Source organism: Oculina patagonica, chromosome 4, assembly GCF_052425735.1.
Source record: "Oculina patagonica isolate OP01 chromosome 4, crgOcupat, whole genome shotgun sequence".
In the NCBI taxonomy this organism is placed as follows: domain Eukaryota; kingdom Metazoa; phylum Cnidaria; class Anthozoa; order Scleractinia; family Oculinidae; genus Oculina; species Oculina patagonica.
In genome coordinates, this window is record NC_135761.1 from 40533771 (window position 1) to 40556360 (window position 22590).

The 22590-nt window shown below is 37.6% G+C and overlaps 1 protein-coding gene and 1 long non-coding RNA gene across 2 annotated transcripts; one reads left to right on the plus strand and one right to left on the minus strand.

The window, feature by feature from the left end:
* Positions 1–2746: 2746 nt before the first annotated feature.
* Positions 2747–10203, minus strand: LOC144648723 (uncharacterized). The gene is made up of 3 exons (XR_013569752.1): positions 8839–10203; positions 8048–8120; positions 2747–2978 (listed from the first exon to the last, which is right to left on the minus strand). It is a non-coding gene; the product is annotated as an uncharacterized LOC144648723 (long non-coding RNA).
* Positions 10204–10319: 116 nt separating this feature from the next.
* On the plus strand, positions 10320–11018 carry LOC144647889 (uncharacterized). The gene is made up of 2 exons (XM_078507576.1): positions 10320–10564; positions 10715–11018. The coding sequence occupies exons 1-2, from the start codon at positions 10332–10334 to the stop codon at positions 11016–11018; spliced, it is 537 nt and encodes a 178-aa protein (XP_078363702.1). The 5' UTR covers positions 10320–10331.
* The last annotated feature ends 11572 nt before the right edge of the window (positions 11019–22590 follow it).

Consider the following 22590-nt stretch of genomic DNA (forward strand, 5'->3'; position numbering starts at 1 on the left):
ATTTCTTGTTTAGTTAAACTTGAGTTCCATGATACCATACAAGAAACAAAGGCTACCCCCACCCCCACCCCTTACTTGTACGATGGCCCAGACTCAAACTCGTTCCCAGTCCCTCTTTATATTTACTCTCTTGTTGTTTCGCGAATAACACTATTTTTTCAGCGGCCTTGTATAGTAATGTTTATTGAAAGAAATTAGAAATTTCTGTCTTTTAAAACTACTAGAACTGATGGAATATAATTAGTCTCTTTCATTTATACGCTGTAGTGTTCTATTCTTACTGCACGAAAGTATTTTGCTTTTGCGTTCTACGTGGCGATTTCTTGTTAAGTTAAACTTGAGTTCGATGATATAATACAAGAAACAAAGGCTACCCCCACCCCTTACTTGTACGCTGGCCCAGACTCAAACTCTTTCCCAGGCACTCTTTATATTTACTCTTTTGTTGTTTCGCGAATAACACTATTTTTTCAGCGGTGTTGTGTAGTAATGTTTATTAAAAGAAATTAGAAATGTCTGTCTTCTAAAACTACTACAACTAATCGAATATAATTAGTTTCTTTTGTTTATTTGCTGTAGTCTTCCATTCTTACTGCACAAGAGTATTTTGCTTTTGCGTTATAAGTAGCTAATTCTTGTTAAGTTAAACTTGAGTTCGATGATATCACACAAGCGAACAAGCATACCCCCCCCCAGCTTCGTGAAATGAACATAGAATTTTATGCATTCTCTTGTCCTGTCTCCCTGACAACAAGGAACCAAGGAACAAAAAAGAGAGAAAATCTGGAATCGAGGTTGGCTGAGATTGCGCTTTCATCAGAATGAGGTTAATCTCGTCGAAAGATTTTTCAATGCTGCTAGCCGTGAACATCCATTACGTTATTTATGAGTTTGTTCTTCAAAGCACTTTTCATTGTATTGTGAACAGCGTACACGACCTGCGTTTTTACAGAAAATTACTGCAATAGTGTGGAAAAGGTTGGAAAATAGCTACGCAAAATGAACTACAGGTTAGTTATGATCAATTCAGTTTTGCATTCATTACTGCTTGCATTGCTAGTAAACAATACGCTATAAGTTTTCAGCTGCAGCGAGAATTTGGCTCTTACTAAGTTGTATTTCTATGCAGTGTCAATGGTTTGCTTTCTAAAAGACGTAGTAACAGATGTTCTTGGTCGTGATGAAGACTTACTTACTGTGCATTAACAAAGCAATGAGTCGAGTAACAAGCAATTTAATGAAGTTTTTGCAAGGTTAGTAATCATCTTATTTTCCTTTTAAAAATACATCATTTTTGATAACATTGTACACGATATAATTACTTGTACTAATATTAAGTTTGAGTCTACGTTTTGATTACCTTAATGAAAAGAAACTAGTAGTTAGATAATTCACTCAATTTAAAATGAGAGAAAATAATAGTTAGATTATTAATTACTATGTTTTGAAATTTTTCAATTTATCACATCTCTGTTCGGTAGTAAAATAACGCCTTGGTATGATTGTAGAATACCCTGCCACTTTTTTGCATAACTAAAATGACTGCCACCGTGGTCCGCAGTCACAACACAAATATAAAAATTTAATGCTGAACTGAATGTTATGCCACTGCGTTCCACGGTGCATGGTCGTACACAAGAAGTATGGTGTTTAACTACGCTGCCACCGCGGTCCGTAGTCAAGTATTCCTTGCCTGCCACCGTGGTCCGTAGTAAAGTATTCCTTGCTTGCCACCGTGGTCTGCAGTCAACTATTCCTTGCCCACCACCGTGGTCCATAGTCCCGTAACATGCCGTAACGAACGCTTGGGACAGAACTTTATCCTGCTATACACTCCGGTTAGCCTACTTTTAGGTTTGATTAGCCTACTATTTGCTTCGGTTAGCCTGTTTACGGTTAGCTTTCTATAGATGTAAGGGTAACGGTATATATTGTCAACATTTAGCACTCAGGTTAGCCTACTTTCAACTTCGGTTAGCCTACTATTCGCTTTGGTTAGCCTGTTTACGGTTAGCTATCTAAAGATGTGAGGATAACGGTATATGTCGTTGATATTTGAAATTTGATATCATACTCCCGGTAGTCTAGTGGTTATCACACTCATTGGAAAGGCGTCACAATTAGTTAGCTTGCGGTTAGCCTTTATGATAATTTTGTTCAGGATATTTGTTGATTTTAAATCCGCCAAGTGAATATGGACCCTGGTCGCTAGCAATTTTCACGCTATCACTGCAGGAGTGTGGACAACGGTTGCAGCCACATTAAACATTATTAATCAGGTTTTTAATTCTGTACCTGACTACAGACCGCGGTGGCAAGCGACTTAAACACATTCACTACGGGACCGTGCAACGCGATGGCAGGCGATTATAACATTTAAAAGCATTTCTTAGAAAAGACTATGGGACTGCGGACCGCGTTGGCAGGCCAATTACACTCCTTCACCATGGCACTGCAGACCACAGTGGCAGAAGATTACCAGTACTTCGCATTACTTTTAAATCGACCACTACGGGACTGCGTACCGCGGTGGCAGACAAGTTAGACTACTGCACTGCGGACTGCGAACCACGGTGGCAGTGGATTAGCACACTTTGCATTACTTTCGAATCGACCACTGCGGTTCTGTGTACTGCGGTGGCAGGGGATTAAACATGCGAATATAACTTAACAAAAAAATTCACTGCGCACTGTGGACCGCAGTGGCAGAAGAATAATGTCACGCAATCATGGCGGGGTATTCTACAATTGCTCCAACGCCTTGAGATACTTTACTCAAATTTTAAGTTCATAAATATATTTCTTTCTCGAAACTTAGCAATAGAAAAACTATTATTTTTTGTTCTATTATCTAATTAAAACTTTTTCCATTTTAGCAATGAAGTAAATAAAAGCTTTATGTCATAGATAGTATATCTCTGTCCTCTAAGGAGTTCGAGTTCTTTAATTTTCAATCTTGTCGAGTAGCAATTCATTATCTGCAACAAAAGATATTAAATTACTATTAATTTAAACCAACTGACTAAAGAAGTCTTCGCACCCATTGTCTGAAAGAGGAATCTAGCTTTTTTAAACAATATTATAACTAAAAATTAAGAATGCATAAAAAACAATGTTTCATAGACTAAGAAGCATTTTTCTGATATATAACATAACGGGTTACTACAACCAACCAAACAAATATAAACCATTAATATTAACTTGTTTATCAACTGTTGTGATTAGCCATGGTTGCTCATAGTTACTCATTCATTTCAAGGAAAGAGGCTGTTTGTCACATGTCATTGACAAGCCGTTTGTTCAATAAGCACGAACAGTTGTGATTTTATTCAATTGCATATATTTTTGAAATTATAAAAATAAATAATATTGTAAATAATAACATGAATAGCTGTCAGAGTGATGTGCATGTGATTTTTTATGCAGTTGCATGACACTGTAACACAAGGAAATTGTAGGTGCTAAAATGCGCGAAAATAATCGTTGCAAAGTAATATATATTCCATTGTATTGTTCATACTTGCAATTTTGCATCGTGAGCGAGGTCAACTTGTTTCGACTAAATAGATTAGAATCACATTGAAAATTCACGCGCGAAAAATGATTGACATATGCTTTGTCGAGAGTGACGTCAAACAACTTAACTTCAAATGCTATCACACATGCCGCGAGCGCGTAATATTTAAACAAACTGCTGTCAGTCGGCGAAAGGAAGCGGCGGGTTCTACTCCCACCAAGTGTTTTTGTACGCTATCTCTTACCCAAAATAGAATAACTCAGTTTGTTTACAGTGTCGCAACCGAATTAACAACGCAGACAAGCAAAGGAGGCTTTTTGACAGTGGAGAGAAGACACGTGTTTTTTAATCTATGACTAAATTTTGTTGCGTCTATTTTGCGGTTAGTTCCAATCCTGTTTGCTTAGCTCTTATTTGTTTGTAAGGAAAGCACACCAAAAGTAATTTAGAACTAAAAGCTGTTTGTTCGAAGGTCAAAAGACCCTCGAATAGTTTATACAAAACAGGACAACGTAAGATTCTGACAATTATTGATTCACTGTGTTATTAACTTTGTAGTTTGTAGTTGTTTACTATATCTGTTGTAGGTTTTGTCTTTATAGTTTGTCACAATCTTGAAACACGAATAGAATATGGTGAATACAGCTAGTTTTTTTAAGCGATGACGTCATCGCTTATTGCCATCGCACGATGGGTTCTTTTCTTCTGCTGTCTGTCGCAATCGAACAGAAATAAAGTGTAACTTAACAAGAAATAACCGCAAACAACACAAAACCAAAATACTCCCATACAGTAAGAATGGAACACTACAATGTATAAACGAAAGATATTAATTATAAATGATGGGATCTATTAGATTTAGTAGACAGAAATTTTTAATTCTTATAATATAAAGAGCTGCTGCGAGCAAGAGACCGTTTGACCTTTTTTTAAAAGCTTGCTCTCGCATATCGTATGTCGTTCATCAGATGTCACACTATAATATAACACAATCTCTGTTGAGTCAACATAGGGAAATCTAAAAAAAAATTAAAAATATAAAATAAAATATAACTGTTGTTCAATTGAGCAAATCTACAGAGAAATTGTATTAATTGCATCCTTTGCCTGAAAATTTATAAGTACTGTATTTATTTAAATTGAATCACATCCTAACTGTGCTATTTATACAATCACTAACATTGCTTCTTATTTTTAAAAATGTAAGCTGCAGTTCGATAACAGTCTTTTTCACGCACAAGGTGTCAGCTACTTTTATTAACGATACGTTTTTGATAAATTTCCTCAAAATTATGTATGGCTGTATCAAGATTAACCTTAGTTGAATTATCAAGTTTAATAATTGAGTGGTTTTCCAAGAAGATATTCTTAGGAAAAGATTGTAAATAATTGTTCCTTGTCCTAGACAGCAAACCGCCCGGGATTGCACTTATAACTTGATAGTAATTTAAAAAGTTAGTTTTACATTTGTATTTCGTTTTAAATGCTTTATATGAGAGCAGCTGGCCTTGTTCATCTAACAGGTCACTGATGGAGATAATCCCTTTAGAGAACCATTCCTTGATGAAAAATGATTTGCCGTCTATTAGTATTTCTCGGTTGTTAAATAAAGCCATTTGCCCCAGATCATAATTATAGAGAGTTTTAAGCTCATCGAAGAAGAATAGCATGTCCTTATAGAAATTGGTAATTTTGAATTTATGAAAGACACATCATAATTACATAGCAATATAAAGTTCAGTCCGCCTAGCTTTTTCAGGAAAAAGTCGGGTACAGATTTCCAGTTCAAATTTCCTTGTTTCAAAATACGTGGAATCCATGCCAGACGCATAGCCTTTATCATTAAATCGAGATCGGGCATGCGAATGCCACCTTTATCATTGTCTTGATATAAGCTTTCTCTTTTAACAGTTTGAGTGGTATCCTTGGGCACACTGATGTTAGATGCTAAGTATATAATTTGCGACAATCCTAGACATTTTATAATCAAAACTTTCCCAAATAAAGTAAGACTTCTTGAACTCCACATATGTAAATGAGTCTGAAGTTTTTGAACTTTTAAGTTGAAATTATAGTAATCGTTAGTCTTATCGCCATAAGAAAAGTATATTCCCAGGATTTTGACTGGATCTCGTGGCCATGACAGCTGTAACGGCGTCGTTCTGTTGTTGCACCATTTGCCCAGCAACAGTGCTTTGGTCTTTTTGACATTAAGTTTTAAACCGGAAATAGAGCAGAATTCATTAACTAAACTAAGAGCTTTCTCAACAGAAGTTATATCTGCGCAAAAGAGATTGGTATCATCTGCAAATTCGTTGACTTTAACTTCGTTGCCGTAAATATTTATTCCTTTGACAAGCTTACTTTGACGAATTTTACTAGATAAAATTTCTGCGCTTAAAATAAAAAGATATGGTGATAGAGGACAGTCTTGTCTTACTCCCCTTGTTGGCTTGAACCGTTTAGTCGCAAACCCGTTATTTAGAACTGCATTTTCAACATTAGTGTAAAAGACACTCGTCCACCGCTTTACACTTTCACCGAAATTAAATAGATTTAACACGCTTTTAATGAACAGCCATTCCAATGTGTCAAATGCCTTTTTAAAGTCTACAGATACCAGGACACCTGTTAATTCTTCCATTTTAGTGTATTCCATAACATCACTGATGAGTCTCAAATTTTCTCCTATATATCGCCCCTTCATAAAGCCTGTCTGATCAGGGTGTATCAGTTTTGGAAGAATTCTCTCAATCCATGTAGCTAGAGCTTTAGATGCAATTTTGTAATCAGTATTTAACAGCGTAATTGGTCTCCAGTTTTGAAGGTCGACTAGATCGGAATAATCCTTTGGAATTAAAGTGATTACTCCACAACGTTGTGAAATAGACAGTTGCCCAACTTCGAAAGCTGTGTTTAAACTCACCAAAAGGTGGCCTCCTATCGAGTCAAAAAAGTACTTATAAAATTCTACAGTAAAGCCATCCTAGCCTGGCGATTTGTTTTCCTGAAACAATTCTAGAACTGTTTTTGCATTCGTCTTGTGTGAGAGGACCTTCTATTTTATCTCGATCTTCGTCCGAGAGTTTTGGGAAGTTTAGATTGTCGGTCAAAAGGTCAAATTGTTCTTGTGATGAAATTGTTTTGGTGGAGTATAGATCCTCATAAAAAGCCTGGATGGCTTTCAAGATTTCCTTTTCTTCTTTTATTTCTACATCGTCTTCTGTTCTTATTTAGTTGATGGTTTTTCTATTGTAATTTCTTTTTTCCAAGTTGAAGAAGTATTTGGTGGGTTTTTCTCCTTTTTCTATCCACCTACATTTTGATCGAAACATTGCAGCCTTTCCTTTATGATCATAAATTGAATGAAGCTCAGTTTTTAAAACTTCATATTCATTTAAAGTATCGCTCATGTTGAGCAGGTTATTACCATTACAAATTATGTTATCGAGGTAATCAAGTCGCTTAGAAATTTCTTTCTCCCTCTGGGAGAGAACCCTTGACTTTTGTTTTGCAAATAGAATAGATTTCTCTCTTATTTCCATTTTCATTAATTCCCAGAATAGCTGCTTCTCCTGCACAAAGGAATATTTCTCACGTATTTGGAAAACGAGGTCGCAAATATGTGATGTGTAATCTTCATCATCAAGCAAAGTGTTGTTGAATTTCCAAAATACGGGACCCCTTGGGGTAGTAACAGGCAAAGCTAGACAGAGAAGGAGCATTTTATGATCAGGTGCGATCGAAGTGGTAATTCCAACATTGCTAACAAACTTTACCAAAGATTTGGCAACAGGGAAAAAATCGATTCTTGACCTAACTTGTAAAGATTTAGATTCATAAGAAAAATGTTGTGAATTCGGATGTCGGGTTCTGTAAATGTCAACTAGATCAAAAGTTTCCATGGTAGTCAAAAGTAAGTTTCTAAATGCTGTAGGTTTCCAAAGAACTCCAGCGCCTTTTTTGTCTTTTTTTGTTAGCGTACATTTCGCTTATTAATTGTCATCTTGACAGGACATTGTCCGTTGACCGGCCGTTATTTTGAGAACTGAAAACCATTGCCCGCCACTGTTTTTCTGATGCGATTGCACGATACTCTACCAGACTACACGCATCAGCACAAACCAAAACTTTGTCTCAACAAATTGTCATCTTGACAAGACAATGTCTGTTGACTGGCCATTATTTTCAGCCCTGAAAACCATTGCCCGCCACTGTTTTCCTGATGCAATTGTGCCATACTCTAGCAGACTACACCCTTCAGCACTTCTGCACTTCTCTGAACTTAACTATGATTGCCTTAAGATTTTGATCTTAGAGACATCGTTGCTTGACTCAGGTTCGCACAAATTTTTTTTCCAGAAAAGAAAAAAGACAGCTCTACCCGCAATATTCTATTGTAACTAAAATAACACAGCAGAAAAACTATCAACAAACATTACATTTAGAAAAATAATATCTCAAAATCGACCTGTTACTTTTGTTTGCACTGATAAGAAATATAGTAAATATAAATTATCTCTTATTTACCTCAGTGTGCATTCCATTAAAAGGATTCACTTTTGAAGAACACTAAACGTAATATTCCACCTGCCTGAAAAATCTGAAAATAAAAAATTAATTTAAAAAATGAAATCAGTAATTGATTAAAACTTCTACATCTCAATTTTGTAAAACTTTCATTTCATATCAGGGCTCAAAATAACAGCCGATAAACAGACAATGTACAGCAAAGATGACAATTTGTCCGGACAAAGTTTCGGTTTGCCGGTAACGTGCATGGCTTTTAAAATGATAACTGATGAAAAGAAAAATAAATGACATTTATGATACCAATTTATATTTTAAGCGTTCACTTGACTTTTAAAAATTCTAACGAATTTTTGATTGACTTGTCGCTATAACTTCTTACAACGGCATTAAGAAGCGATCTCTGCAAGAAATTGCAGCCAAAAAAGTGAAAAAAATACCAGGTCTTTTTATGCCACACAAACAAAGACAATCTAACGAACAGCAGAAACGACTGGTAGTTTAAAATTGTTATTTTCAATATTTTGACCGGTCAGAAACGACACGTGAGCGAGCTAAAATCTGCTTGGCCGGTCAACATGACCGACAACTGTACGAAAATTATTTTCAGCCCTGCATATCAATAAAATTTAAACTACTCCCTGGTCGGAAAATTGGCATTGTGTTCTTCCAGAAATTATCCATATCTCTCCCACAGAAGAATTTTTTGGTTTGAATCCACCAACCCCTCTGGAAATTCCAGTTAAGCGCCATACTTTAATATAAAAAGTTCAGCCCTCTGAGCCTCTTACCTTCTAGGAATTTCCAAGGACCTCCCATAGATTTGGTATAGACATTTTCTGAAAGTCCAAAACATAAAAGTTTTTAAGGTACTGCGCAACAATGCTCATGTTTTGATTGCCTGAGAAATTCAAAGAAAAATAACCAAAACAGATTATACAGTTGTCATGTTCATGCACTCCAGGAAATATCCATACTCACCCCAAGAGGGGAGGTTCATCAGATGTTGCAAGGGACAGAGGAGTTTCAAATATTATTCTGCAGCTTGATTCAAATTATTCATACAAATTTCACACTGTTTCATAACTAATAAATCGAGCTAACTCGCTACAAATTATTTATAATTGCTCTTACCTTTTGAAAGTACAGTATGCTATACATTTCCCTCTGCTGCCAGTTTCTCTCAAGCTCAAAAAAGAGAAGTTTTTGATTTTCTTGAAAATCCATTATATTTAGATTCTTGTGACCTCTTGGCAAAGCATTCTTGGATTGGCTTGTTCAAAATGAACAATGTGGAAGGCCTAGCGGCAACAAAACACCATGCAAACGACAAACCATTCTCCAAAATAGTCCAGCACTGAAAATAAAACCGTTGCAACAATGATGAGGCAAATACATGTAGCTATTTCTTGATCGATAGCGAACAAAGCTCACTGATTCCCGCGGCGATCATGAACTCCTTTCTTTCGTTTCAACCAATTGCATTAATCCACCTTTTCACTTAGAAACACACCATAAACACTTCTATCACACAGCAACTAGTACTCGCAGCGAAAAGAAACATACAGATCGACGAATAATCAAGACTTTTGAAGGAAAGAATTGCATTCTGTTGCATTCTCTAGCTTCCAAGATACTAAACCGTCAATCAAAAACATTGACTACGATTCCTTTTATGAAATGCGATGATGTAATGCGCTTTATGATTGGTCGAGGCTATTTCTTTGTTTCGTCTCTTTGATTGTGCTTTGGTAAGCAAAAACGCAAAATCCTGCAAAATCCTGCAAAATCCTCTATCCGATCTGAGCTTGGTACGTATAAAATTCGTTATTTTTAGACAGTTATCGTAGAACACAAATGTTCAAATTGTTTTACAGTGGAGTAAATTCTCTAATAACACAGTGTATGATATTATACGAGCACAAAAAGATGCAAAAGTTAATCTGCGCCAAAGAAATGTTACACATGCACACTTGTACGCGCGCGCTAATATATGCAACAATTATCTCTATTCTATAAACAAGCAGGTTTATTATAATAAGCTTTTTTTACTACACAATGCATTAAGACAAATGAGCCTGCAAACAATGCAAGTTTTAAGAGCTGAATAATTTCGCTCAGTAACAGCAGTCATCGAAATATTTCATACTTTATACCTGATATTATGTAGTGATTAGTAGTTGCCTTCTTGCTTTTCGTGTGTGCGTGTAATATATTATATTATTAGTTTATGTTGTTGGTTCAATGTGAATGACGGCTTCGTCTTGACAGGTTTGAGAACGTGATGATTCTAGACGCACCGGAATGGTCCCCAGCTAGCGTGCAGTTCACGCACGGATTCCCGCGCCGTCTGATCCAGGCCAAGCACGGTGGCTTTGTGCCCGGGAATATCATTGTTACGGCCAAGGCATCTAATTTGTCCCTTCGGCGCTTGGCAATCCTAGACGTGGCCTCTCTGGTGGGGCTAGCGTCCATCGCCGGAGCAGGGTTGAGTCTGGGCCGACTACTGAACCTACGGTGAGAATTTTTACGCAGGGCAGGGCAGGGCTGCTTGTCAGCGCTGACTTGGAACGCCAGTGTCCACGTCGACACACATCTCCGCGCATTTTCCCGCGGTCACTGTTTTTGAGAGATTTATCTCTCAATCTCTCCTCTCTCTTTCCACAGTTACGCGGCCGTCAGATATCAAAAATCACAAAGCTACTTGCCGCACTACCTCACAAGAGGGATGTTGGAGTTCGGTGTCAACTTTCTCACATTCAAGCCGCTAGAGGCAGACGTGCTCGTCGCGCTGGCAGATACCATCAAGAATCCATGGGACGAGCCTGTGGACCAAGAAACCGGCGATGCAGAGTTCTCGGAAGCCGAAGCCAGAGTGCCAGCTGCCCTACTGAATAGAATCGGGCATAGACCGCCCCCGGAAGGTGGAGAGTCGGCGCAGGACATGGAGACAGAAACTAAGAGAAACTAAGAGAAACGAAAGGGCTGTGGGGACGAGAATGAATATACCCAGGTGCCATCCTAGCACATTTCGCTTGCCTTTGTGGGACTGATGCGGAAGGAGTAAGTAACGCCTAGCAGATATTCATCTCATGCTTGCCAAAATGTTTGTTCGCTTTCTCTTAAAAAGAAATTTAAGCGCTTTTCTAAAGTTTATAAATAAAAAAATCGTAAGGTAAGAATACAAGAAAAATTCTTCAGTTAATATGCCTATTTTGACTGCAATTAACATCAAAACAAAGTTCATTCTGCAAACAAAATGGCAGACAGTGCAGATACTCTGCCGTATTTACAAGACATTCCTTCCCTTGAAGGTGAGCTGAGTTTCAATTTAAAATAATTTAAAGACCCTTTTAATAGCTGAATGAAAAACAAACCTCTTCATTGACGGCAAGCAATTAACATCACAGACCATTTTTATACAACTACTTTCTCTTTAAATGAAAGCCTGAAGCCTTGACTGCACATACTACAACAGCAATAGTTTCTATATCAGCACTGCTTTATTTGCTGCAGAAGTGGGTATATCTGATGCTCAAATAAGAGCTTTGCGTCGTTCAAAATGCAATGCATTCCTTCAGTACATTAGGATGAGAAAAATAATTCCCAATACTCTAAGTTACAGTTTGCAGCTATCGTTTATCTGCCCTAACCTTTACTGACCTAAACATTGAATAATTAGCAGTGCTAGAAAGATTAATTACATAGAAAGAATTAATTTCAAAAATTTATACAAAGAAATTTTATTTGTTCTTTCTGAGAAACAATTCAAGCCGCTTGAAATTTTCAAGCTATTAATCCAACTTTACATATCCCATATAGTATCTTTACTGACATCTCATCATGCCTTGCTTCATATTGCCACCCTGAAAGAATAAAATATATATAACAATTTGACAACTGCAAAACAAAAGCAGTTTAATTTTTTTCTTTCTCAGCAACCCTTGCAACTTCTTGAAAGTTTGATATCCATTCAATAAATTTTGTTTATACAAATTATTTAAACATCTTTACTAATCTGTGACACGAGACAGCCCATAGGGCACTTTGATTATTCTTAGTCGGCGTTTTGTAAGGCTTAATCGTGTCTTGTAAGGCCTTATAAAGCGTGCCTTGCAAGGTGTTAAAGGGCATGTTTTGTAAGGCCTAAAAAGCATGCTTTGTAAGACCTTAAAAGCGTTGTCTTGTGAGGCCTTAAAAAGCATGTTTTGTAAGACCTAAAATAGTGTTTTGTAAGGTCTTAAAAGGCATGTTTTGTAAGGCCTAAAAAGCATGCTTTGTAAGACCTTAAAAGAGTGTCTTGTATTTTAAAGGTCTTATAAAGCATGTATTATAAGGTCTTAAAAACGTGTCTTGTGTGGCCTAAAAGAGCGTGTCTTGAAAGGTCTTAAAAAACGTGCTTTGTGAGGTCTTCATGTCTTTTAAGGGTCTTAAAACGCGTGTGTTATATAGCACGTAATATCTTTTTTTATGATCAAAATTACATAGCGCCTTTTTCTTATTTTATTTTATAAAGCCATTCTTTCCCAGCTACCGACAACGATCTATGATTGCAAGGGTCCTGCATGACTTTAAAGTGCACAATCTTTAAGAAGTCTTAAATGTGTGCAATTTAAGGAGTCTTTAAGTGCTGGATTTAAGAAAAAATATCGCCAGATAAATATAGACAACTGACATAAGTTACACAAGGCATTTTTAGATACTATTATGAACGTTTTAACAAAGAGTACTTTACAAAGAGTGCCCAGCTACTGATATTGATCCCATGTGGATCATATCTTATGAGGGTGTGGGCTTGTATATTTTTTGTATAATAAACAATATTACAAGCGTGCTAACCTTCATGTAACAAGCTGCTCTTGTTCTGAATACATGTATGGAACCCTAAAGTAATGCTCCATATTCGGAACAAGAACAGCAGGTCGCATGAAAATGAATATCTCTCCTGATCATGTAATACACTTTGAGCACTCTAATCATGGACCTCTTCGATAATCTAAAAATAGAAATAATATTATTGAGGAGGAGGGTTGCAAGGTTATAGGGGTGTAAATGACACAACCGTGTTATTTTTAGTTGTGGGGAGGTAGATTAAATAATAGATTAAATGATGTAATTAATTTATTTTTGACCACAGCTGTCCATAGATTTTTCATTTTAAAATAGGCGAAATTTTAGGAAAATTTTAGTTTCTTTAACCAGTTGAAGCAGAACCAGTATTTTAGTATCTTTAACCAGTTGTAGTCCAGTTGGATACAAAGCTTGCAATAAATGATGTGTTTCTCAGGTCAAACGGAACGTTTACTAGTAGATGAGGTAGATGTTAAGATGCAAGCTCAGCGAGAGATGATTGCTGACATTTTACAGAATCAAATTGTGCAGGAGATTAACCGATTACTGCATGAAGAACTGAAACGTACATGTAAAGGATGTGAGATGGATGACTGACATACCAACAACTGCAGGTGATGAAACTTCTCGGGACGACCAACCAGCCACCGGCTTACCAACAACTGCAGGTGATGAAACTTCTCAGGACGACCAACCAGCCACCGGCATGCTAACAACTGCAGGTGATGAAACTTCTCAGGACGACCAACCAGCTACTGGCATGCTAACAACTGCAGGTAATAAAACTTCCCAGAAAGACCAACCAGCCACCGGCTTACCAACAACTGCAGGTGATAAAACTTCTCAGGACGACCAACCAGCTACTGGCAGGCTAACAACTGCAGGTGATAAAACTTCCCAAAAAGACCAACCAGCCACCGGCTTACCAGCAACTGCAGGTGATAAACATCCCAAGAATACCAACCAGCCACTGGTATCTCACCAATTGCTGCCAATGAAGCCTCCAAGGAAGACCAACCAGGCACTGGCAAGCCCCAAACTGCATTTTGCCAAAACCGAAAAACAGACAATTAACCATTTACTATTCCCCTGTCCTGAGTCTAAAGCCTTCTGGAAAAAATTCACCAACTGGTGATTTTTAAAATTAACACAAGTTATTTCTTTGATAACCTGTGTAGCTGGCGGTAATGTTGTGAAGCATAAATTGCCTTTTAGAATTTAGTTATTTTGATTCTTTGTCAATTATTTGTTATTTTGTTGCTTCCATGCAAGACATGCTACTGGCATGCTAACAACTGTAGGTGATAAAACTTCCCAGAAAGACCAACCAACTACCGGCTTACCAACAACTGCAGGTGATTAACATCCCAGTCCTATACTGGTTGCAGGCAACCCAAACTGCCACCCAGGAATACCCGCAGGGATATGATCTAGACGAATTGGATTAGTTAAGATACAACTGACTAATTTTGAGCTTAGCTTTGTAATCACGAACAATTTTTGTTGTTGAACACTGGTAATTTCTATAATATGTTTTATGATATCTTAGATTAGTTTTGTTTATATAACCTTTCTTATATTTGATATTATTGGTATTGTTTTTCATTATTTTTTTCGGGATATTTTGGTAATATTTTGCATTGTATTTTGATAGTTATTTCCTTCCAAAAATGGGCTTCATGGTAAATAAAGGCTTTTATGTTTTGGTCACAAGGTGTTTCCATCATTAAAAAGTATATTAGATTAGGGTTAATTTAGTAATTTTAGGTTTCCGTTTGAAAAAGTACATTATTCTATTATAGTTAACTTAATAATTGTAGGTTTCCTAGCAATTTCCCTTACGTCACAACTCCTGGAGTTCAGGGACAGATAAAAGCTTTTCTATCTAGTAAACAGGCTCACACTACAATTTGAGCTCCAAGAAAACAAGATCACCAGAAACAAGTTTCTTTGTTCTTCTGCCTGTGGAAAGAGTTAGGTACTTTCTTGTTTTCTTTCCCCTTATGGCTAATTCCCATAAGTCAAACATTTTAATCCTTGGTCACTCTTTTGTTCACCGTTTCAATACATTTCTGATACAAGGGAAGATTCTCACTGCGAGCAAGATCTTGGTTTAGGGTCTATTCATTTCTTGGGCATCGGCAGACGATTATTGCATTTGTCTTCTCTTGCAACCTATACTAAAAGGCTTGATTTGCTTCCGGCGTGACAACCAAGTCCAGTTTCCATATAAGACCTGGTAAGAAGAGGATGTGATCTTCCTGGTGGAATTGACGTATCAACAACTTGCGTCGCTGGACTTGAAAATTTTCCAAAGCGTTACTCTTAACCTTAAAATTGAATGTCAAACGTTAACTAATATGACAGCTGAATTTTGCAGTATCCATGTGATAAGAAGTGGTAAAGAATTATTCTACTGCTTTTCACAGGTAAAAAGGAACAGGGGTGGCGCAGGGGAGCAGGGGTGGGGCAGTGGTGAGAGCGCTCGCTTCCCACCAATGTGGCCCGGGTTTGATTCCCGGACCGGGCGTCATATGTGGGTTGAGTTTGTTGTTGGTTCTCGTCCTTGCTCCGAGGGATTTTCTCCGGGTTCTCCGGTTTTCCTACCTCCACAAAAACCAACACTTCTAAATTCCAATTCGATCAGGGATTCAGGGCCACAATGAAAACTACTGGGACACCAGTAATTGTGTTACCCTTCAAAAGTCGTTTTTTTTTTGTTTTTTTTTAAAGGAACTTGTTTTTCGGCTTTCGCAGACAAATATTTGAATAATGTCGTCCGATTTCTGTGTAGAGAGTTTTTACCCTGTAATGCTGAGGAATCTAGTTTTTACCTCAAGTTTATTCCACCACAATGTGGGACACTCTCCCTCATAAGGGAACAAAATTTATCACCCCTTCATGCCGCACTGCTCAATTCAATCAACTAAGAGGGAATGCATAACACCAAGCTTTGAACTCAAGTTACCCAATCTCGAGAACAATAGTTCAACCCGTTTCTTTCCAGATACAGAATATGCACCCTGGCATTTTCAAAGCATGCCTGGGGGACATTTGCTATCGATGAGGCATGTGGCAATGTAGGCGCAAAAAATATAGCGAACGGTTGTGAAACTACATTTCCAAGCGACAAGGCATGTGGCGATATAGGTCTGGGATCATTTCAAAAATGGTGACCTGCGTTGTTCAGATATAATACATGCCATTGTTTTTCTCTGTCTACTATTTCCGAATACCATTAAGTTATCCTTTTTATTTTTTTGTAACTTATACAAAGATTGCTGGCTTTTTTAAAAAGTTACGAAAAACGATAGGGGCTTACATAATGGAAATCATTCCATGGCTTGCTTTTTAAAAGCCCATTTTGAGGAAAAATGCTTAAAGGAACTTGGCATAGTTCAGCCCGTTTGTATAAAGTGGTGTTATGCAATGTTACCAGTAGACCAGAATTCTATATACTACATTGCGCTTGACATAAAGCACAACTGAGCAATATCTCTGAGTTTGTATTGTACCCTAAATTGATTATAATTTCCTCGTTTTTTTGCCAGCTTGGAAATGACGATGAGGAAGATAACCTAGACAACACCTCACTGTTTAGAGGCTAGCACAGTCACTGTTTCTGAAAGTTTAGAGGTGTTAACTCAGATTTCAGTAGAATATTGTGTTAACAATGTTCTTACAATTGAAAATATTTTCAGGTGAAGAAGAAATGGGAAGACATGACCGCAAATGTAAAGAAAGATTAAAGAGGTTGAGGGTGACAGGGAATGGATATTTAGAAGATGAGATAAGCTAGCTTCTAAATGAGTGCTACACTAACATTATCCTTTTTCTCACACAGCTATTAAAAAAAGTCTACAAATTTGTTGTTAAAGGATGACAAAACCAAACCCAAACATTCTAAGCCTGTACAGATAACCTCAACAGTTCTGAGAAGAAGATTGCTCTTACATTGGGACCCCAAAAATTTACTGATGAACCTAAGAAAAAAACACTTAGCAGATCGGACTTGTCTGAAGTCATTGCAATATACGGCAAAACCAAACATTACGCCAGACACCACCTTCGATAGAAAAAATAAGGGGCATCAAGCAGAACAAAGCTTGGTGGATGCCCTTACTTGCTTCCACAAACGAAGACTCGAGAGCCAGAAACTGAGGGCTAACAATGTACCCTCAGTTAGTAAGCAAAAAAGTGTAAAAAGGCAACCTTTCTACCAAACGCCTTCGGCAAACATTGTAAAAAAAAACAGCAATGGAGAAATAGTCGAAATACGACAGGAACTCTCTAATTTAAAAGAGACTGTAAATTAGTAAATAAACTTGAATAAACTTGATGGACGCTTTAACAGTGTGTTCTCTGACTCCACAAACAATGCGTCACACAACAGCAAATATATTCCGAAAAACATAAGATGCAAAAAGCATAAAGACACTATGGAATGTAGGCGTTTAGCCAAGGAAAGGGAGACACAAAGAGAAAATTTCTAAAAAAATTCTCAAACTATCAACTCACTGACTTATATTCTGTTGTTTCATACACACAGAAGAGTGGAGTAGAGTAGAGTCAAGTGGAGTAGAGTAGAGTGGTGTTGAGTACAGTAGTATAACGTAGAGTGGAGTGGAGAAGAATAGAGTCCAGCCCAGTCTAGATGAGGTGGAGTCGAGTCGAGCAGAGTAGAGGTGGACTAGAGTAGAGTGGTGTAGAGTACAGTAGAGTGTATAAAGTCGAGAAGAGCAGAGTAGAATAGAGTAGAGCAGTGATGAGTCGAGAAGAGCAGAGCAGAATAGAGTAGAGCAGTGAAGTAAAGATTGTAGTGGAGAAAACCGAAGCAGAGTTGAGTGGTGGTAATACATCCTTATAATTCTCTCTAGTAATCCTATATCCCTTTTATATAGGCTTTGATTGGCCGGTCTAGTTAGTCAAGGCAGAGAAAACTCCACCAAAATATCATATTCAATTTTGGGACATTTGTTGTTATTCCCATGGAAATCGACGGCTGTCCAAAGTATTTCTTTGTGGTTTCTGCAGTGTGAAGTTCTTGCATGTGATTGGCTAAACACAAACATTCCAGACATATTTTTTAGTGTTCACGCTTTTATAAGAAGGAGTGTAAGTGTATAAATATATATAATATAAATATATATAAATGGGTGAGGGTTTAGAGCTCGGGGTGGAGTCTACTTGTGTAAAATGAGTATCATCCCTCTTGTCTCCCAGGGGCGTGTAGCAATGGAAGACATTTTATTGACATGGCTATATGAGCAATCCTGTTTGACTTTGTTGACTTTAATAAATACTCAGTTTGTTATGGAAACAATTCATTGACGATATCATAATTCACGATTAAGTGATTATAATATATAATTTTTTTGAAGTTCAAGGAGAAACTCCAATGGAAGTCGATTGTGAAAGTGAAAAGTCTGAAAAGATTGTGAAAGTCTTATGGCAACTTTCCCATTTAAATAAAGAAGGAAACACGTCTGTGCTGCCCAGTTAGCACCTCCATTTGCATTTCAAGTCACCTCAGGGGCTAATCCAGGGGGGGGGGGTGGATTGGGTGGCTAGCCACCCCAATTGATCTACCAGATAAATGAAAATAAACATACTCAAATAGAAAATAAAGGCCAATGTTCATCCACCTTTCATAGTTAGGCGGCCTTAGAGGAGATGGGTGTAGCACTAACAGGGTGCAAGCTCTTTTCAAGCTTTCGTTTTTCTTTTTATGGTGTGTGGCCCATCGCTTAGAGTTAGCTCCAAAGGATGCCATTTCCACTACCTACTTCAAGGAGGTTGACGAAGTATTGCCGAGGTTGTATTACCTTTATGAGAACGGCCCAAAGAAACTGAGAGGTCAGTATAATATTATACACCATATCTTACCGACTAAATTAAGCCTCTTTCAAGCCAAAATTATTGAAAGTGCTGCATGCACATTTATGCAAAACCGAAAAAGAGACATAAACCACTTACTATTCCACTGTCCTGAATCTAAAGCTTTCTTGGAAAAGTTCACCAACTGGTGATTTTTAAAATTTACACAAGTTACTTCTTTGATAGCCTGTGAAGGTGGCGGTATTCTTGGGTTTTTTAAACGCCCACAAGCAAGCGGACATATTCTTTACGGCAGAAGTAATGGCTGGGAGTACTGCCAAGGGCAGTTCAAGAAGAGGGTTTGATGCTTTGGACCCTCAAATTATGGAAGCTTTATACCGTGAGTATTCTTCTAACTACTTCCTGTTGAAATATTATGGAAATGTCAAGTAAAAAAAAAACATTAAGATGAAGATATGAAATCGTAATGTCATTTTATTGCGGGCCATTTCCTGTTACTTGACAGTCCGCTGTTTATGGTTCTCTAACAAATCAGGAGAATACATTTTTATGGCGATCATTAGTGATCTTTTACATTCGGCCCTTCCTACTATTGCCATCATCCTGTGTTCAACTATCTTGTCGATAAATCATAAATATTCCTTAACGGTAAGTCATAGACCTCAGGCAACTAGTTTTCACTGTTAGTTACTTTTAATTGTTTTCACTTGTTTCTGAGCTTTCTCGTTCGATAGTTATGGCTGCACAACCTACACCATGAAAACCACCCTACAGAACTTGATTCCGCATTCCAAATAACAGCGCCAGCTGCTATAGTTGGTGCGGTGTTGATGGCGTACAATGGCACAAGCGATTCAATACGACACTAGGGTTGTGTGATCTTAATGCCCAGACATAGTTGTGGTGCAACTTGAGTACTGCTCTTAAAGTTGGCTCCGCGATTGAGGACTTTGTGCATTTGTTGCACGACTCTTATGGTGTTAAATGCATATGTGTGTGCCAAATTATCCGTAGCCACTCAGCCAAAAAAAATCAACAAAAAAGTAAACACTTTAACAAAATACCTCCAGGTGGTCTTGGAGCCCATCCCTTTTGCCTTTTATTGAGGTCATAGGCTTCTGGAATGCAAAAGCTAATTTCTTGGATTCTGATGTCGTTCATCTGAATAGTAGGGGGCAGTTTAGGCTGTACCAGAGTTTTTGAGGGGCAGTACTTAAATCTTTGCAGTTATTGTCGAAGTGATCACTTTTCCAGGAGTTACAGCTGTGAACAAATTTCACAACTGTATAATGAAATTGTCGAATTGATTACTAAGCACAAAAACCTGATGTTGCTTCCTATTTCTCCACATATGTGGGACCAACAACAGTTATTTTGTGAAGCTTTTTGCTTCAGGAGAGGGACGAGACACCATGACAAAAAGAACCTATAAATTGTTGTCGGCTATTTTTAATATATTAATTTAATAAAGTTGTGGTGTGCTTAAAATTTGCAGCTGCCAGGTCAACAAGATCTTCTCATGCTAATGATGGTGTAGAAAGGAGAAAAGGGATTGAGAAATTAAAATTGTAATCAGACTATACATTGTAACACAGTGATCCAGCGGACACCGTTTTATATATAGAATCATTTCAGTGTGCAATGCGATAGCTTTCTGTTTTGGATCTTCGAGACGAAAAATACAAACAATACAAAACGTTAAACATTTGTTTCATGGTATAGACCTAAATTAGCTAACTTGTTATTGTTAATTAATGCAAAAGCCCTGTGAAAGACCTCGGTCAGTTCCTGATGGAAGAAACAGTATTTTGGAAACTGTGAATTAAAACCTGTAAAGTAAATGGCGTTTTTCCTTTATTTCAGCCAAAACGAAAGCAGAAAAACTTGCTTACAATTTAAGTCAGTTTTTCATGCCGGAGAAGAAAAGAAGAACCAGGAGGTGAATCCATTTGTAGGAGGACTCCCGTCATTAGCTAGTTTTGTTATGGTGTAATACAATGCAAATTTTATCTTTACAGCTTTGAACATTTGGAAAGCATCGGCCGAAAAACTTGTTGACAATTTAAGTCATTGTTTCATGCAAGAGAAGAAAAAGAGAACCAGGAGATAAATTCATTTGTACTACCTTGTTACATGAAATTTTCACATGTTAATTTCGCAATTTTGAGTGAGACACAATTTACATTTTCTTGGCAGTATATTTTGACATGCTTTCCCATCGTCTGAAAACGTAGCGCAAAAAAGACAAAACAGCCTACAGAAAGTGTCTAACAATGCTGTTGAACTTTTAAAATGCGATGCCAGTACAGACATCAAATGTACTATGCCAACCAGTGCACACATCAGCATACCTGCAACATCTGTTTCAGCAGTTACCTTATCCAAAGCAAAGTGTGGCCTACAACCGAACGGGTCCAGTCTTGCACCTGACGCCCAACTGTTTGTACAATGAACAGCCCCCGAACAGGTTTTATTGGCAAAATGCGGCCTTCAGAGCCTCCTTCACCATCCCCGCAAGTCATGTGCCATTCTGGTATGTCTACCAACAAGTTCGAATTTGTCCTAGTTGATTCTTGTTAAAAAGTGCTAAGGTTGTGAAGCAAGTACATCAAAGGGTTTTGGGAAAGCTAAGACATTTCTTGGTCATCTAGGGTCGAGAGTCGAGCCTCGACAAGCAAGAAATGTCTGAGCTTATGGAAGATTATGACGAGGATTACAGTTCTCCAAAAATAAGACCCTGGGAACGGAGGACAAAAACGAAAATACACAGACACAAAAGATAGCCAAAACGGAACAATCTATTGATAAACTTAAAAAAAAACACTTAGCAGATCGGAGTTGTCTGAAATCATTGCAATATACGGCAAAACCAAACATTACTCCAGACACCACCTTCGATAGAGAAAAAAAGGAGCATCAAGCACCAAGCGGAACAAAGTTTGGTGGATGCCCTTACTCGCTTCCACAAACGAAGACTCGAGAGCCAAAAACTGAGGGCTAACAATGTGCCCTCAGTTAGTAAGCAAAAAAGTGTAAATAGGCAACCTCTCTACCAAATGCCTTTGGCAAACATTGTAAAAACAGCAATGGAGAAATAGTCCAAATACGACAGGAACTCTCTAATTTAAAAGAGACTGTAAATTAGTAAATAAACTTGAATAAACTTGATGGACGTTATAACAGTGTGTCTCTGACTCCACAAACAATGCGTCACACAACAGCAAATATATTCCGAAAAACATAAGATGCAAAAAGCATAAAGACACTATGAAATGTAGACGTTTAGCCAAGGAAAGGGAGACACAAAGAGAAAATTTCTAAAAAATTTCTCAAACTATCAACTCACTGACTCATATCCTGTTGTTTCATACACACAGAAGAGTGGAGTGGGTGAGTAGAGTCAAGTGGAGTAGAGTAGAGTGGTGTTGAGTACAGTAGTATAACGTAGAGTAGAGTGGAGTAGAGTAGAGTCCAGTCCAGGGGGGGGTGGAAGTGGAGTCGAGTCGAGCAGAGTAGAGGTGGCTAGAGTAGAGTGGTGTAGAGTACAGTAGAGTGTATAAGTAAAAGAGAGAGAAATAAGAAAAAGTCGAGAAGAGTCGAGTAGAATAGAGTAGAGCAGTGAAATAAAGATTGTGGGGAGCAGAGTTGAGTGGTGGTAATACATCCTTACAATTCTCTCTAGTAATCCTATATCCCTTTTATATAGGCTTTGATTGGCCAGTCGAGTTAGTCAAGGCAGAGAAAACTCCACCAAAATATCATATTCAATTTTGGGAGATTTATTTATTTCCACAAAAAGAAGGGTCGTAGAACCTTTTGTTAATCTTTTATGTGAAGCTTTAGGTATCATACAA